Consider the following 19,122-nt stretch of genomic DNA (forward strand, 5'->3'; position numbering starts at 1 on the left):
TTTTGTGTGTCTTATTTCTGTCTAATCTAGGATTGAAGGTCAGCACCTTTCATACAGTAAACCCTCAATGAATGCGTGAATGGATGAATGAGTAAACAATCAAAGGATAACAAACATCACAGTCATCAATTAAGAGTCCAATCAAAGTTAACTTTGGTTGCTTCTGTGACAAAGAATTGAAACATTTCTTTTTCATTCTTTCAAGTTGGGAATGACAATTTGACGGGCTTCCAGAATAATAGGTTTTTAGGGTTTTCCAAAGCTGTTCTTGTTTCCTAGCTCTGAGTGATTCAGTTGTGACCAGTAGCATTCTTTCAATATTCTAAGTCTTAGTCCTTTAAGTAAGCTGGTAAAATCAAGTCCTAGCACTTAGCCAAGTGCAGAAACGATTAGGCCTGGAATATCTAGCCCAAGAAATGAATATGATTTGAGCCTTGAACATGAAAATCAGAGGAAGTTAGTCGACATGAAAAAAATTTCTAATTTCATCCTGAAGATTTCTGCATTCTGATAGGCTTAACGTACCATCTGATACACGTTAGTTTCTAGGACACCCCTTTTCAAGCAACCTTCTTGAATTCTTTCCTAGAGATTTTGAGATCACCCTTTTAAAACCATTTGATTTGACCCTGTAAACTTTATACTATTGGATGATACAAAAATCATGAATGCAAAATCAAAAGGTGATATTTTAAATTGGCTTACTTTATAGCCATGGAAGGGATAAAGCAACTTAGTAACCTTGAGGTAGGAGATGGGATTTGCATCATTCACTAAATATGGTGCTCTCCATGGCCTAATTAGAAGCTATAAACTGGGATCTCTGATGATCTTCCTTCATATTCTACCCTGGGTGAGTATAGTGAAAAGACTTTGAGAGGGACCGTACATCCCGTTCTGGACATCATGAAATACGGGTGTAAATACGCATGCATGAATCCAGTTACATACACATAACGTTTCAAGGGCACAAACAGAATTACTTACTTGTTAGGTTTTCTTTTTTATAATCTGAAGGGGAAAGGATAAAAATTTGTTTTAAGTGAACATCCAGATAGCTCCTGTGTTCTGTGAGAGAGTGCTAAGAAATGCAAGTTCTCTTTCAGCTTTTTAATATACAATGGGAAAACATTCTTCGCATTCGAATGCGAAAGGATTGCATCTTTGAAATTAAAACAGCTGTTAGGGCTCACCACATAGTTCCTTACAGATGAAGTTCATTAAAGCAACATGCAGCCATTCAGCTTTGTTTTGTGAGATCAGCATTTGCAAACATATGGCTTATTTTTGCATGCTGAAAAATCTGCTTCCTTGGGTAAGAAAGAGGACTTTTATGCTTTTATTCCACTCCTCTGACAAAATATGAACTGTTTCTTAGCCATTTCTCTGCACATTCAATAAAATGTTATGAGCTCTCATAAGATCTGCTTATGAAGTAAGGTAAGATCTCAAGCAGCAGCGAAAAGTGCTCTTTAATTTCTTTTAGAACAAATGGAATAAATCCTTATGTTAACCGGTGCAATTAGGATAGCAATAGGATTCTGTTATTGGGTATGGAAGGAAGGCAGAACTCAAAAAATATTGGAAATGCCTAGAAATATTAGGAGATTTAAAGTCACACCTTAGTTTCCTCAAAATAGTAAATTTCTCTGAACCTCCAAAGTCTCGAGAGAACTCTGTTACCTAAATATGGCAGTCTGGTACAGGCCATGGGGTCCCAGTGCATGCTGGGGAGTTTGTTGCAGTCCGGCATGGAGAGCAGATGTATCCCAGATCTGTAGAGTCCCCTGTGGGTCTTTTCTTCCACCGCTAGCCATTCTTTTGCACAGAAGAGCTCCTTTACTGCCAGGCAGTATTCTCTAAAATAATTTAGGGAGAACAAAATTTGATGAATCATAGCACGTTGAAGCCAAATTGGTGGTGGAGCCTAAATCCCATATTTTCAAAACATCATCACAGTACACTGTTTGTTCTTGCAAAAGTGTTTTTGTAAAGATCCTTTTATTGTAAATAATGTGAGAAGCTATGAAATATATAGTATATTATCCCAGGAGATGAAATGCTGTCTTGTTTTGTTTTAAAAACATCACTAATGCTACTGGGGAAAAGAACGTTCAAGTTCCAAAGGTAATGGATTAGGAATCCCAGATATGTTTTCTCTTAACTTCATATTAAAGTAACTACAAAGGTACAGAAACAAGGTACGCAGAGCTTTAAAAGATCATGGTCAAGCAGTTTCCAGCCTGGGAGGTTTTTCTGTAATCTCAGGGCTAATGGGCAGGGCCTGAGGAACACAGTCCGTGTCTCTGTGTGCTTTGTTCCCTAAAACAGAATAGTATCACCTTCCTGAAAGGTTATAGGAGGGCTTGGGAGTCCTTACCCAGCCCTACCCTTGGAGAAGCTGAGTCCTATCTCATTGCTGTGTGTGCTTTCATCTGAGAAAGCTAGAGTAAGGTCCGTGTGAGTATGAAGCTGCAATGTTCATCTCTGTGTTGTACTGAGTGAAAAGGCTGAAGAAAGATTAGGTAGACTAGTTGGACTAATTAGAATTTTGTGGATTAATAATTGTTCAAGTTTATCTTATAGGAAATAGGATAGACTACATAGGAAAAATCAAGTTAGTTCCAAATTAAGATATTTGGGATTCATAATAAGAGGAAATTAAAGATAATTAAAGAAATTAAGGATAATAATAGTAATGTCATTCATTCAATATATGAAGTATAAAAGAGGAGGAAATTTTGTGTGAGTGTGTACATTCGTGTGTATGTGTAGTCATATATACATGTATATATATTTTTTACTACTCATGCCTACACTCCTGCCTTCCCAGGCAACCACTTGCCAATATGGACCAACTGAGCATGTGCAGAATGAAAGGGCTGTGCATACTAATGTGATGGGATATAATGGGAGTCATGAGTACAATGATGGGATGTAGATTCTTAATATGTCTGCAAAGGAAGAGGGAACAATGGGGCTTTCAGGCTTCTGAGACTCTGAAGAACTGGGGAAACATTGTTTGGCTTGCTTCTTCTTATGCCTGGTCCCATCCTTGGGTCATATAAGCAAATCTTTCTGCATTCAGATGTTATAGTTAAACTGTGCAAAAGCAATATGGGACATATGAAAGAACTTTTTAGCCCACATTATGTGGAGAAAGCAAATACCTGGGAAAATTATTTTTTATTATACATGGAAAAGACACGTTAGAGAATTTAAAAAATTGTTTTGTTTTCATTGCATGCACTGAAGCATGGCCTCTACAGAAGCGTTTTTCACGGGGGAAAAAAATCAAGATGAAATGGAAAATAGAGTGAAAACTAGGTTAAGTTAAACATGGTAGTGACTGAAGAAAATAAAGACCACAAAGAAGTGAAAACAACTGTTTCACTGAAACAAGTGAAATCTTCATTGAGAAAGAAACGGCACAGCAAGATATTGAACAAATAATAGGGGAAAACTTTAGAAGTTCTAACTGAATGCAGAAAGAAAGATGAAAATAGTGAGTAAGGAGGTAACTGAGAGGGAGAAGCAAGCAAGAAATTCAAAGTACAAATAACAGTGTTTCCCAACAAGAAACTAGAGCACATAAAAAAATAGAAAAATACTCAGAGATATACTATAAGAAAAATTCTTAAAATAAAAAGGACATAAGTCTGATGATGAAATCATATTATCCATTCTTTTTATATTACTTATAGGAAAGAAAATAATGAAAAGAAATCTACTCCCAAGTCTTTCTAAATGTCTAATTTTTTAAACAATTATTGATTATATATAAGAGAAAAGAAAACCTTAATGAAGTATAAAAATGTGAAAATTTCTAGACTATATTTTTCAACCCCAATGTGAATAAATTGTTTACAAGGATTAAAGAAATAGAAACAATTTTCAGATTAAAAAAAATACTCAGGGACTTCCCTGGTGACACAGTGGTGAAGAATCTGTCTGCAAATGCAGGGGACACAGGTTCGAGCCCTGGTCGAGCAAGATCCCACATGCTGCGGAGCAACTAAGTCTGTGCACCACAACTACTGAGCCTGCATGCCACAACTACTGAAGCCTGCATGCCTAGAGCCCATGCTCCACGACAAGAGAAGCCACCGCAATGAGAAGCCCACGCACCACAACAAAGAGTAGCCCCCTCTCGCCACAACTAGAGAAAGCCTGCGCACAGCAATGAAGACCCAATGCAGCCAAAAATAAATAAATAAATAAATTTTTAAAAATACTTGTTTAAATAACAGCTGGAATTAAGAAAACATTTAAGTACACTACAAATGGCTCACAGATTTAAGAGTTAATTAACTATGCTATTCTAATAAATTTGAAATCTCAGTGAATGGGATTTTTTTCTAAAAAAACAAAAAAGTTAAATTATTTTCAATCTTGAGAAAGAACATCTGTGGCCTATGCATTTAAACTGGTCTAGGGCATAAATGTTGGGAAATTACTCAATAAATTTATTTTGTGCTAGCATATGAAGATACAATTCAATTTTAATTCTCATTGTTCCTCAAAAGATACTTAGATGTCATGTCTGATGAAAATATAATCTTAAGTGAAGAAACAACAAATTATGTCTTAAGTAATTTTTTTTTAAGATTTTTTTTTGATGTGGACCATTTTTTAAGTTTTTATTGGATTTGTTACAATGTTGCTTGTGTTTTATGTTTTGGTTTTTGGGCTGCGAGGCATGTGGGATCTTAGCTCTCTGACCAGGGATCGAACCCGCGCCCCCTGCATTGGAAGGTGAAGTCTTAACCACTGGACCGCCAGGGAAGTCCCTATATTAGTCTTAAAATGTCTCCAAACCCTCAAAATTTGCAGTAAGTTGAAGAATGGAGCACTCTATTTTAATGACCTCTGTAGTCCTTTTATACTAAATAGAATGCCTTAAAACTATTTCAATATTTAAATAGTTCCTGGTTTTATCAAAACAGTTGGAAATGTGCTGTGTTGGTAGTCTTCATGTGTTTTCTTGAAAAGCAAACAGTATCCATCCAGTTTCTAATATATACCCTGGGTACAATTTATCCTTTAATCCTCTCAGCTCTATTGCAGACGAGGAAACTGAAGTTTAGCTGAGGTCATGTGTCAGTGCATCTAGAAAGCAGTACAAAACAGTATTTGAACTTTGTTCCATTTAGCTCAAAAGCTACATTGATTCCTGTCTTTTCTACACAAGAAGTAAATAAAGGCAAAGATAATTCTATTGAAAGTGGGTTTATAAATTTCAGTGTTTAAAGAGTAGGGGGTTTTCAAGAAATATCTGTTTTATAACTGTTTCTACTCCTTCCACCCGCCATGACACAAGAGTGTCAGTACGTAAATTAGAATATTGGGTGGAATGTATTTTAATGTTCTGACATGCTCACCAAGATCTCATATTTATTGGCTAATAATGCTGAAATACTGGATATGTAGTCTTTATTTTCTCTATCTTGGCTTACTAATGAGGTCCATATTAGTTTGGGATTTTGTTTTTCACTTCCTAGAAAGCAGGGATGTTTATGAATATGATAATAATGTGAACAATAACAAATGTAATAGAATATTATACCTTTTATGACATTTTCTAACTTAGAGCCCTTGTATAATAGGGTATCACCAGTGATTCACATGGTAGGAATTTTGTCCAATTAATTACCTTATATTTTGGACAAAAGCCAGCTTTTGCCTTTACTCTTACACCTAACAACTTCCTCTTTTGAAAACTTTTCCTGTTGGCAGACAGACAAACAGAATTTCCCCATTTATTTATTTTGTAAAGTTTACCTGCAAATGGGTGTAGGACTAGGTGCCACCCCAGGGTTACATTCTTGGAAGATGTGGTTACACAGTAAAGCTTCAGCAGCCGGCCGGCAGAATGGGCTCACTGCTTTCAGTTCAATCCAGGCAGTGTGGACCAGTAGTTCTTGGGCCTCCTCAGGGTCTGCGTAGGAGTTGTTGAAGAAAACAAGAGCATCTTTTGCCAGGACAGCATTACACACCTCCCCTCTGTACTCGGCGCAGTAGCCTTTGTCATCTTTCTGTGGTTTACTGAAAGAAGCAGTGAAAAACATTCCTGATCACATGCTATTTCTTAGCATTCCAGCTGCCTTTTTGTTTGTTTTCCATTTCCACATCTGCATCACAGAAATAGAAGACTGCACCAGCAAATTGGTTGAAACGTTCCATCTGAATATTGTCTTCATTTCCAGCAGCAATTATATTACCTCTAGCTACTCCAGAGGGCTATGAAGAGGCTCAAATGTGATAACGGATGTGGAAAGCTTTGGAAACGCTCAAGGCCAGAATGGATGGGAGAATTTTTATTGTTTCCATCATAAATAAAATTTAACTCCACATTTGTTACATATAAGTGTACATACCAAGTAAATACATCTAAAAAATATATTCATCATCATGATTAATAAGTGACTGAACGTAGTAATTGCTCTGATCCAAAGAGCTTGCAGCTTGATGAACATAGTTTATTTAAACGTTATGATAATTAATGATTTGAATTTTGTGGCACATCTTCCAAACATCAGATCCTCTCACTCACACATCTTCCCAGCATTCCATTAAAGAATAAGAAGAAAGCCACACAGGAAGGAGAAAGCATTGGTTATGGCTCTCAGAGGAGCTAAGTAGCATCTTCACTTTTGCTATTTTCTTACCACATGTCTTGGGGAGAGTCATCTGGTCTCTGACAGTGTTCTAATCTGTAAAGTGATGTAAGTAATTATCCTGAACCCAGGTTATTGTGTGTTCATGGGTAATATAAGTGTTAGCACAGCAATAAGATTAAAAGCTAATCTGCTATAACAATTGAAGAGGACAATAAGAAAAATGGAAAACGCAGCTGGTACTCCCTCCACATATCCACTGCTTCCTTAATGCAATGCTGGGAATTATAATAACTCCTATACTCACCTGACAGATGTTTATTGAGCACTTATTATGTGCAGGCACTGTAATGGTCTCAATATATCCTTATGCCTTCCATCAGATATCTCATTAACAATGACAGCAAATTCAAGTTGCACTCTCATTTAGATTTGTACATCTGTTGGAATTTAGCATTTTATTATCTTTATATAAAGGATTTCAAGGAAAGAAAATTAAACAAATTGGAATTTGTGGGGATTGTTTAAGTTGCTAACAGACCCCATTTGAATTTGAAAAGGTGATTAGAAACATCATTGACTGGTCTTTGAAGCAAATCTATTAAATGAGATACAACTCATTCAGGTAAAACAATGAACTTCCGTGAAATACTGTATTTTAAAATGATGTTTTGTAACATAGAATCATTCTCTAATTCATACTAGCATTCTACTAATTAGTCAACATGAATTTTATTGCATTACCTGTAATTCATTGGGGATTTTTTTAATGAACGCCTTGAATAAGAAAACGCAAAACTCCCATGAAAACTTGGGCCCTATAGGGTTGAGAAAACACCCAGAGAAATAGCTCATGACTCAACCTCTGAGGGAACTCAGGGTATGCTGACACTAAGAAAGTTCTAGAGAAGCAAGGATACTATGCTTTAAGAAACTGAATAATAATACCTAACAATTAGAAATACCCCAAACTGGCTCACAAAATGGTCACACATATTGATAATCCTTCCATAAAAAGATAGGATGGATAAGAGCAGGTGTGACTCTTTTCACTTAGAAAAAAACTATGGGGACTTCCCTGGTGGCGCAGTGGTTGAGAATCCACCTGCCAGTGCAGGGGACACGGGTTCAAGCCCTGGTCCGGGAAGATCCCACATGCCGCGGAGCAACTAAGCCCGTGCACCACAATTACTGAGCCTGTGCTCTAGAACCCGTGAGCCACAACTACTGAAGCCCGTGTGCCTAGAGCCCATGCTCTGCAACGAGAGAAGCCGCGGCAATGAGAAGCCCGCGTACCGCAACGAAGAGTAGCCCCCGCTCGCCGCAACTAGAGAAAGCCCGCGCAGCGACGAAGACCCAACACAGCCAAATATAAATAATAAATACATAAATTTATAAAAAACTATATCATGTAAAAGTTGAATATTTCTCCTAGTGTCTCTGAGCTGAGAATGATTCATCCATGTTGCACGGTCACGTGCTAACTATTGAATGACACTTCTTTATTTTTCCATGAATATATATATATTTTTTTATATAAATTTATTTATTTATTTTTGGCTGCATTGGGTCTTCGTTGCTGCGCACTGTCCTTCTCTGGTTGCAGCGAGCGGGGCTACTCTTCGTCGTGGTGCGCGGGCTTCTCATGGCGGTGGCTTCTCTTGTTGCGGAGCACGGGCTCCAGGCACACAGGCTTCAGTAGTTGTGGCACGCAGGCTCTAGAGCACAGGCTCAGTAGTTGTGGCACACGGGCTTAGTTGCTCCGCGGCATGTGGGATCTTCCCGGACCAGGGCTCGAACCCCTGTCCCCTGCATTGGCAGGCGGATTCTTAACCACTGCTCCACCAGGGAAGCCCTCCATGAATATTTTTAATTTAAAAAACTCATGTTTTTTTCTTTAATTACATAAGCAAAAAACATTTAAAAGAAAACATTGGAAACTAAGAAAAATTACACAAAAGAAAAAATGAAAATAGCCTCAGAGATAAGGATTATTAATAATTAAGAACCAATTCTTAAAAAAAAAATTCTTTTTTTCTGAGTTTCTGCTGCTTCTCTTTTAAAAAGCCCTTGGGAAAATCTTTAGAACAACCTCAATGTGAATTAATAGTACGGAATCCTCACTGATTTTTGAACATTAGCTATATAATGCAAAAGAAAAGAAAAAGCAGAATAGGTTTTGAATAGAAATGAGAAGATCTTGGTTTTAATTTTGATTTGTCTTCCTACCAGCTTGAAGATAACTAGCCTGTGAAAACCCTTTGCATGCTGAGAAAAACCATACAGATACAAAGTATATGGTTCTTATTAATTTTCTCTGTCTCTGTGATGTTCTGGGAGCATTAAACACTTAGCTTTGGTAGTATATCTTTGCTCGGATTAGCCCCACAAGGTAAGGGATATATAGTACCAAATATATATATACAGGAATAGAGTGAGTGTTTTAAAATACATAGGGAGGACACATGTGCTGAACAGTGTGCGAATGAAAGATGGCATGTCTTCTGCGGGTGGCCTGTATTTTAATTTCCCTACACACACATACATAATACATATATAAAGAGACTGCCCAGTCACAGTTTCAGTCAGAGTTGGAACAATTTCCTCCCCTGTTTTGCTGACTTATAAACCTCAAATTTTATGCAGTGATCAAATTTCAGAGGCAAGATATGGAGGCCAATGGGGCCATTTTTTCCCTCATCCTTCTAACCCTATCACTTAAAAAATTTAAGGAGGTCACAGCAAAACCCAGGGAACAAGATGAATGCAAAAAATTTCCATTGGTGTCTTCTGTCTTTTGCAAGTGATGAGTGCCCTTTCTGTCCAGCTGAAGTCGTATTTCTCCACATGCAGAGTTTGGGACTGTGGATGGAGCACCAGCAGAGGCAGCTGGTCCTGTTCCTCGTTTGAACAATGGGGCAGAGGTCACAGGGATCTGTTCACAGAATGCTGGTTGTTTTGGAATGATCTGCTGGACTACCTCCAAAAATTCTAGTTAATATTGCACATGGAGCCAGTCCCTCTCTTGTCTCCTGACAGACTGAACCTGGCTGACCTCTCTTTCTGAACAGTTTCTCTTTTTGGAGGCAACAACTGATATCTGATCCCACGTCCCCCTTCTAACTTATTTTATAGCAGGCAGCTCTCCTTGGTCAGATGGAATATTTAAAGGATTCTCACAACACCTTTTGCTTTTATTTTCTCTTTGCTTTAACATGTATGAATCCCGTTCAGTAGAATACAGTTGACCCTTGAACAACGTGGGTTTGAATTGTACGGGTCCACTTATGCCCAGTTTTTTTTTCAATAAATACTACAGTCCTACACCGTCCCATCCGTAGTTGGTTGAATCCAAGGATGCAGAACGTGGATATGGAGGAACCACATAGACAGAGAGCCAACTCTAAAGTTATAGGGTGTGCTGCTTGGTGCCCCTAACCCCTGAATTGTTCAAGGGTCCACTGTTTTAAAATGTGATCTTCCAGTTTCTATGAGGGCAACATCTCTTCCCTTTGAACACGTTGTCCAAGGGCACATCCAGATGACCAGCCATGGCATGGTTGGTTGGGACAACCCCACTACCCCAGCGGAAACTCCACACCTTCTTTTCCTGCCCTCCCTAGGGCTGGCACACGTGAGAACGGGACCTCTCCCCTGATAGCGACACATCTTCTTCCTTATACAGCAACTGCCAGGTTCCCATTGTACTTTCCCAACAAATGTGATGGCCAGGGCCCTACGCCACTGTAAACTTCCAAAGCAAACTGGAATTCTTTTTATCCTTTCATGCCTAGTGTCTTTGTATATGATTCATTCTCTATGACGGGGATCGGCAAATAGAACCCACAAGTCAAATTTGGCCTACTGCCTATTTTTATACCACCTGTGAGCTAAGAATGGTGTTTGCATTTTTAGATGGTTGAAAAAAACCAAAAGGAGAAGTGAAAATGATATGAAATTCAAATTTCAGTGGCTAGAAGTACAATTTTATTGGAACAGAGCCAAGTTCATCCACTTACAAACTGTCTGTGGCTCCTTTTGTGCTGCAATAGCAGAGCTGAGCAGTTGCAACAGAGACCGTACGGCCCAGAAAGCCATATACTTGCTATCTAGCCCTTTGCAGAAAACCAAGAGTGCTTGTGTTATCACAAGTGAAAGATGGTATGGAATTTTCATTAGTTAGCATTTATTTGACCATAATCAGTTTAAAGTATTTTCATTTGCATTTAGTTGCATGTGAATGATTTATTTCTGTTCTTGAGCCCTTAGAATTTGTGCATGATTCCATTATTATGTTACCTTGTAACGTGTGTGTGTGTGTGTGTGTGTGTGTGTGTGTGTGTGTCGGTCCCCTAGTAAAATGTAAATTCCTTGGGTGCAGGGAATATGTACAATTTGTTTTGTTTTATCACTTTCCAATATAGTGCCAGGAATAGAGTGAATGTTTTAAAAATGCACAGGGAAGACAGGTGTGCTGAATGAAAGAGGTGTATGAATGAAAGATGGCATCTCTTCTGTGGTTGGCCTGCATTTTAATTTACCTTTTCCCGTGTTTATGTTGTATATCCCTTCAGTAGATATTCAGCTTCTCTGTAGAATCCTTCAGGTCAGGACTCTTTCTCAATACCTATTTATTAGGTAAACAAATGCATCAAAGCTATACGAATTGGGAAAAGATTGAGAACAAACTAAATGTTCTTATGCAATGAATTATTTCATTCCATGGAATTAGAATCAATGGCTTGAGTTGCAGGTCCTGCTCAGTTGCTGTGCTACCTGGATTAGCAACATAGGTATGAATCTGTGTTCTTGAGTCTGTCTGTCTGAGCACAGATTGAGGCTTTGTAGTTAGCTATGTGGTCTGGACAACTCTTGTGCCTCAGGTTCCTCATATAAAGAAACAGGGATGATAGCTTTTGCCCCATAAAGTTGCTGAAACATTAATATGAGAACAGTGGTACTCAAAAATGTCCTGCAAAACTTAACTGCTGTTATTAGTAGTAATGAACCATTCTAAATCTCAGTTTCATCATTTGTAAAATTAGATGAAATTTTACACATCATAGAGTTTTTATGAAAGGCAATTTTATGCAAATAAAATGCTGTCGGTTTCACAGTGTTATATTACATGGTGTTACTTTCTTATCTGCAGGATAAAGCTATGAGGGAGGGTTTGGGAGTCAGTTCTGTGTCTCTTTTCCAAGCCTATCATATACTAACTGTGTAAGTCATGTGTACTCTCCAGTTCAAAGTATGTCTCTTTGTTTCTTTTCTGTACAATAGGGATAACACTAGCATCTATTTCATGTCCTGAGGATAAATTTTTAAAATGCATGTAAAGCTCTTAGCACAGTGCCTGATACATAGTAAGTATTCAACAGATGTTGCCTATCTTCATCTTCATCATCATTTTGTGAGAGTATTAAAAGGATTAGAAATTAGAAAGTTTTCTGAAAGATTACAGTACTCAACGAATAATAGATACTCAATAAATGGCATGTCAAACAAAGCGAAACAAAACATTGGTATAACAATAATATCTCACCTCCATTCTAGTAACAGGAAAGGAAGTTTCCACAGGAAATCAAATTAAAGGGGAAAAGAAACAAAAGTTAGTACATTTTCATCTCAAGATTCGTAACAGATAATTTTCATTCTTCTAATCTCTAAGTTTCTGAAAAGTTCCCTGCTTCTGCTAGGAGGCCAGATCCTGCATTAACAGGCAGATTTGGAGAAGGAGAGTAAGAAAATATTAAATGTCTCCAGGAACTGAATTCTTCCTTTCAAGCTGAGTCAACCGTGGCCTCGTTCGCCCAGGCAGTATCATAGGTCAGAATTTCCCTCTGTTGGCCACCCAAGGACTTTGCATCAAGAAAGCAAGAAGTGGAGGTTGAACAGGAAGAGGGTGGCGGAGCTGTGATTCTTACAGACCCACTGGCTTCACGTGGTCACACAGCGTCCCACACTCAGAAGGGCCCCATGCTTCATTGAATGTTCTGCGGTTATCATCTTGAAACACTTAATAATTTTTTAACAAGGGGCCCCACATTTTCTGGAGAGAACAGATGGAAGAAACAGGAGGAAATTCTTACAGAGAAAGAGGTATATAATTTGGAATGGGTAAAGGCAGAATCTAACAGCAGCTGAGCAGGGAAACCTGTTGAAACGTGAAAAGTCCAAGGTTATGTATATGAAAGAGCCCTCAATTTAAGATGTAAAAGAGAGGATTCAATACCGTGGAGGTCAACCAGACCCAAAGAATCCAGCCGTAGAACTTGGGAAGAGATACTCAGCTTAGCTAGGCTTCGATTTCAAGGACAAGTGAGGAAAAAAAAAAATCAAGGTCGTTTAAGGGTGCTCAGTCTTTTCAAGAATATTAAGAGAATCAAAGGATGATTCACTAGGCTTCCATGTGTTTCGTACAGAAATTTCTCCAGTCACATTTTCATTTTTGCGGGGGCGGAGAGAGTGGGGAGCAGGGAAGGGGTCCAAGAGCCTCCGATTATAAACAAGTGCTTTTATCTCAAAACTAGATTTTTAAAAATTTCAAAAGCTTCCAACAGCCATCAATATTTGTAGTATCTTTTCCATTATCTGGAAAAGCCAATAAAATGTTGTCTCTCTTCTAAAACGGGCAGCCAATCTAATATAAAAAAGCTGCCTGATTGTAGAAAGAATGCTTACCTCTTGAGCCTAGCTGCAGAACAGCTGGTAGCAATTTAGTGTGGCCACTGGCTGTTAGTCATTTATTCCTTTCCCTTTTATTAAAAACAAAAACAAACACCTTTAATCCATTGGAAACCAGATGAAGCCACCATGAAATGCCAAGGGACGGGGCCTGTTTTGTTGGTAAGAACACTTCTACCTATCATGGCTGAAACACTGGGTGATAGAGGGAGTCGTGTGCCCCTGCTACATCACCCCACGTCTCACAACTGGGGGGAACATTGCGGGGGACACGGGAGTGTGACTATGAGACATGAGAGAGAGTGTGAAACATGGTAGTACGTTCAATCAGCTATATCGATTACAAAATAAGAGTCCAAAGTTCTAATTTTTTTCTGTAATAATGTGAAACATCAACACAAAATATAGAAAATAAAAATATGAGATGAATGAATAAAGATGTGGTATGTATACACAATGGAATATTACTCAGCCATTAAAAAAATGAAATAATGCCATTTTGCAGCAACATGGATGGACCTAGAGATTATCATACTAAGTGAAGTAAGTCAGACGAAGACAAATATCATATGATATCACTTATAGGTGGAATCTAAACTATGATGCTAATGAACTTACTTACAAAGCAGAAATAGACTCACAGACATAGAAAACAAACTTATGGTTACCAAAGGGGAAAGGGGGGGAGGGATAATTTAGGAGTTTGGGATTAAAATATACACACTACTATATATAAAATAGATGACCAACAAGGACCTACTGTATAGAACAGGGAACAATACTCAATATCTTGTAATAACCTATAATAGAAAAGAATATATATAACTGAATCACTTTGCTATACAGTGGAAGCTAATACAACAGTGTAAATCAATGATATTTCAATAAAAATTAAAAAAATAAAAATACGTGGCCAATTTTGGGAGGGTGGGGAACTCCAATACTAACATATCGGATTTCTCCCTACTGCCCAGCTTTGGTTATGCTACATATTTTCATTTGAGCTTTAAATTTAGTGACCAGAATCCCCAGACTCTGAGGTCAATCCAGAGAAGGGGCATTGCAGACAGTGGGGGTGTTGGTAAAATGAGGAGTGGCTTATGTTAGAGGAGGGATGTGACCACAGACTCATTCCTGTACCCTCAGACTGAGTAAGCAGAAAAGAACTCTGGACCTCAGTATTTCGTGAAGGACCTATTAATGCCATTGAGAATGGGAAATACAAACATGGATTTTCCTCTACTGGATCCCTGTGTCTGTTTTTCCTAGCTTTATTAAGATATAAGTGACATTCAACATTGTGTAAGTTTAAGGTGGACAAGGTGTTGATTTGCTACAGTTACATAATGCAACTCTCTTGGCAACTTTCAAGTATATAATACAGTATTAACTATAATCACCAATGATGCACATTAGATTTCCAGAACTTATTCATCTTATAACTGGAAGTTTGTACCATTTGACCAATGTCTCCCCTTTTCCCTGACCCCACTGCCCCTGGTATCCACTACTGTACTCTGTTTCTATGAGTTAGACTTTTTCAGATTCCACATATAAGTGATATCATACAGTATTTGTCTTTCTCTGACTGACTTATTTCACTTAGCACAATGCCCTCAAGTTTCATCCATGTTGTCACAAATGACCAAATCTCTTTCTTTATCATGGCTGAATAATATTCCATTATATGTATATACCGCATCTTCTTTATCTGTTTTTCTGTTGACAGACACTTAAGTTGTTTCCGTATCTTGGCTACTGTGAATAATGCTGCAATGAACATGAAAGTGCAGATACCTCTTTGATATCCTGTTTTCATTTCCTTTGGATATATATCCAGAAGTGGGTTTGCTGGATCATATGGTAGTTCTATTTTTAATTTTTTTCAGAAGCTCCATACTGTTTTCTATAGTGGCTGAACCAATTTACAATTCCACCAACAGTGGGTCAGGGTTCCTTTCTCGCCAATACTTGCTAACTCTTACTTTGTTGATGATAACCATCTTAGTAGGTATGAAGTGATAGTTCATTGCGGTTTTGATTTGCACTTCCCTGATGAATAGTGATGTTGAACACCTTTTCATGTACCTGTTTGCCATCTGTATGTCCTCTTTGGAAAAATGTCTATTCATATACTTTGTCCATTTTTAAATTAGATTGTTTGGTTTTTTTGCTGTGGTATGTGCTCTTTATATATTTTGGATATTAACCCCTTATATATAATTAGCAAATATTTTCTCCCATTCTATAAGTTGCTTTTTAGTTTTGTTGATGGTTTCCTTTGCTGTACAGAAGCTTTTTAGTTTGGCGTAGTCCCTCTTGTTTATTTTTACTTTTGTTGCTTATGCTTTTGGTATCATATCCAAAAAAATCATCACCAAGACTGATGTCAAGGAACTTACTGTCTATTTTTTCTTCTAGGAGTTTTATGGTTTCAGGTCATGTGTTTAAGTCTTTAATTCACTTCAGGTTAATTTTTGTGAGTGTTGTAAGATAGAGGTCCAGTTTCATTCTTTTGCATGTGGTTATCCAGTTTTCCCAACACCATTTATGGAAAAGACTGTCTTTTCCCCGTTGTATATTCTTGGCTCCCTTGTCATAAATTAACTGACCATATATGTGTGGGTTTACTTCTGGGCTCTTGATTCAGTTCCATTTGTCTAGGCATCTGTTTTTATGCCAGTCCCATACTGATTTGATTACTATAGCTTTGTAATATAGCTTGAAATCAGGACGTGTGATGCCTCCAGCTTTGTTCTTCTTTCTCAGGGTTGCTTGGTTATCGGGACTCTTTTGTGCTTCCATACAAGTTTTTGAATTGTTTGTTCTATTTCTGTGAAAAATGCCACAGGAGTTTTAATAGGAGTATATGAAATCCACAAATAGCTTTGGGTGCTGTGGACATTTTAACAATATAAATTCTTCTGATCCATGAACACAGGATATCTTCCATTTATCTGTGTCTTCAATTTCTCTTATCAATGTCTTGTAATTTTCAGCATACAGATCTTTCTCTTCCTAGGTTAAACCTATTCCTAAGTATTTTGTTGTTTTTGGTGCTATTGTAAATGGGACAGTTTTCTTCTTCTTCAGATGTTTTGTTGTTAGTGTATTTTTAAAAAACTGATTTCTGTATGTCAATTTTGTATGTGGAACTTAATTCATTGATTAGTTCTAACAGATTTTGGTGGAGTCTTTAGGATTTTCTATATATAAGATTGTATCATCTGCAAACAAGGAGAATTTTACTTCTTCCTTTCCAATTTGGATACCTTTTATTTCTTTTTATTGCCTGATTGCTTGGGCCAGGACTTCCAGTACTATGTTGAATAGAAATGGTGAGAATGGGCACTCTTGTCATTTGCCTGATCTTAGAGGAAAAGTGTTTAACCTCTTGCCATTGAGTATGATGTTGGCTGTGGGTTTGTCATATGTGGCCCTTATTGTGAGGTATGTTCCTTATATGTTCCTTATATTGTGAGGTATGTTCCTTATTGTGAGGTATGTTCCTTAATTTGCTGAGAGTTTTTATTATGAATGTATGTTGAATTTTGTCAAATACTTTTTCTGCATCTATTGAGAGGATCATGTAATTTTTATCCTTCATTCTATTAATGTGGTGTATGACACTAATTGATTTGTATATGTTGAACCATCCTTACATCTCAGAGAGAAATCCCACTTGATCATGGTGTGTGATTCTTTTAATGTGCTGTTGAATTTGGTTTGCTAGAATTTTGTTGAGAATTTTTGCATTTATGTTCATCAGGGAAATTGGCCTTTAGTTTTCTTGTAGTGCCCTTACCTGGCATTGGTATCAGGGTAATAAGAATTGGTGTTAATTCTTCTTTAAATGTTTGGTAGATTTAATACCTGTGTCTATTTTGATGGCCTTTGGCTCTTCCAGGACTATGCTCATTACAGGGAGCATGAGGTGTCTTGCTGGTCTCTGTCACAAGGCTGATGACAAAGAGAAGGCATCTTGCCAATAACCCAGCATCCTGCTGAGTTTAAATTGCAACTTGAGCCTTTTGAGGTTGTGACTGGAGGGGAAATGGAACTTCCTGGTTCATAGGGAGAGGTTCCAAAAGTTTTTCTGGCTCCTTTTGATGACTAACAGCAAATGTAAATGAGTCAGAAAGAAGTATATCACATTTCTCAAATAATACACATGAATCTGGGCATACACATGGAAGAGTTTTGGGAAAATGAAGGCTGATCTTTATTTTTTGTTGTTGTTGTCTTTCAGACACTAGCAATATCAATAGACATAATCCTAAGCACTAGACCAGATTTTTCTATTTCCAGTTTTCCTGCTGGGTTGAGTAAATAAACAGATGGAGTGAAATCTTCAAAGTGAAACACAGAGAATGTGACAAAGGGGACTGTTGACTACAGAACACTAGGGGAGGATGGGGATGGCTGAAATGAGAGAAAGGAGAATTTGGGGTAAGGAAGCATTGCCAAAATGTCCAGGGGAGGCACCGGGCTCTGGACCTCTGGCCAGCCCCATCAGAGGCCAATGGAGAGAGATGCCTAAAGCAGAAGTGGAGAGAGCGAATGTCACAACCAAGCTCTGAGAGATCTGGAGAACATAAGACCGTGCTTTGAAATGATTCTGAATTAAAGTGGTTCCATGAATCCCTTTTTCACCAGAGTGGCCTCACTTCCATGGAATATTGGTTCAGGGAGCACCCCAGAGTTGGGAAGTACGACAGTTTCCTCAGTGATGGCAGGCAGACTTTTATGAGGCATCTAGCAGCTTTGACTGAAAAGAACGGCTTAAGGAGAGGAAGAAAAATGGCAGGTGTCTCATGGGGTTCAGAGGTCTTATCCCAATGCACTCATGAGACACCCTCATTAAATCTGCCTGAGGAAATTTTAGGAAAAGTAGGGGAGCTTCAGGTCTCATAGTAAATGGGATCCAACAGGAAAAACAGATCAGGGGATGAACAAAAGGGCCTTGCAGCTTTTTATGAATTAGCTACGTGAGGGAGTCCCTCTACTCATTTTAGTAACTTTGTTTCTATGTGCAGATGGATTCACATTCATTATTCAAATACATTACCTACAGGCCCATTGGCTAAAGTCAAGTCATTACTGGTTTCAGTCTACATGACTATTGCCCCTACTGGGGTCACTGCTCCCTATCTGCGTTCACCTCTGCTGCGGCAAGCTTCCAGTCCTCTCTGCTGCTATGTGCCAACTCACGCATTGCTCCCACCATTCCTTTCCCCATGCAAATTCTCCTGCTATTTTCCCCCAGGCTGCCTTTGCTCTTTGCCCTCATTCTCACTCTGGTCTATTCTCAACATTAATGACTTCTCCCCGCATTCTGGGACATTACCTTTCTATGCTGCCTGTCCACACTTTAAGGCTCTTTTTACCACCAGAAGGTACCATCATTTTCTTTAGGATTACAGCTTCCTCTGTTGGTATATTCTGTTTCTTAACGGTGTTGGATCAGGTTCTCATTTGGACTAGGACTGGGATGAAAGGGGTGATGTTGCCATATACACTATGGTGGTAATTATGCTCTATAGTCCTTTCAGCATCTTGGAGATCATGTCATGTGATGGATCTGTCTTTGTGCGGGGTGGGGGGAGATAAACCCATTTTATCAGGTTCTTCTTTTTATTGATCATAGCACTGCCTTCACACCTGTCTTTGTACTTATGATGGGTGGGCTCTGAAGGTTACCGCACTAAAGAGGGAGCCCCTGACCAGTTCCTTCAGCTTGGTATGTTGCAGAAAGGTGGAAGGTAAGGGAATTAAGAATTCAGATTCACATTTTATAGATTCCTTTCTCTGGACCAAA

The 19,122-nt window shown here is 38.3% G+C and overlaps 1 protein-coding gene across 5 annotated transcripts in view; it reads right to left on the minus strand.

Annotated features, from left to right (window-relative positions):
* Window positions 1–19,122, minus strand: part of MUSK (muscle associated receptor tyrosine kinase) — a 91,822-nt gene that overhangs the window by 6,949 nt on the left and 65,751 nt on the right. For 2 of the 5 annotated variants that reach the window (XM_060013343.1, XM_060013341.1), the window contains 3 exons: window positions 12,163–12,169; window positions 5,782–6,045; window positions 1,684–1,859 (listed from right to left, as the gene is read on the minus strand). In XM_060013343.1, the coding sequence (XP_059869326.1) occupies window positions 1,684–1,859; window positions 5,782–6,045; window positions 12,163–12,169 (447 nt within the window). Of the gene's footprint in view, window positions 1–987; window positions 1,012–1,683; window positions 1,860–5,781; window positions 6,046–12,162; window positions 12,170–19,122 lie in introns of all 5 variants that reach the window. The other 3 variants (XM_060013345.1, XM_060013344.1, XM_060013342.1) reach the window with 2 other exon arrangements.

This window comes from Delphinus delphis, chromosome 6, assembly GCF_949987515.2.
Source record: "Delphinus delphis chromosome 6, mDelDel1.2, whole genome shotgun sequence".
Lineage (NCBI taxonomy): Eukaryota > Metazoa > Chordata > Mammalia > Artiodactyla > Delphinidae > Delphinus > Delphinus delphis.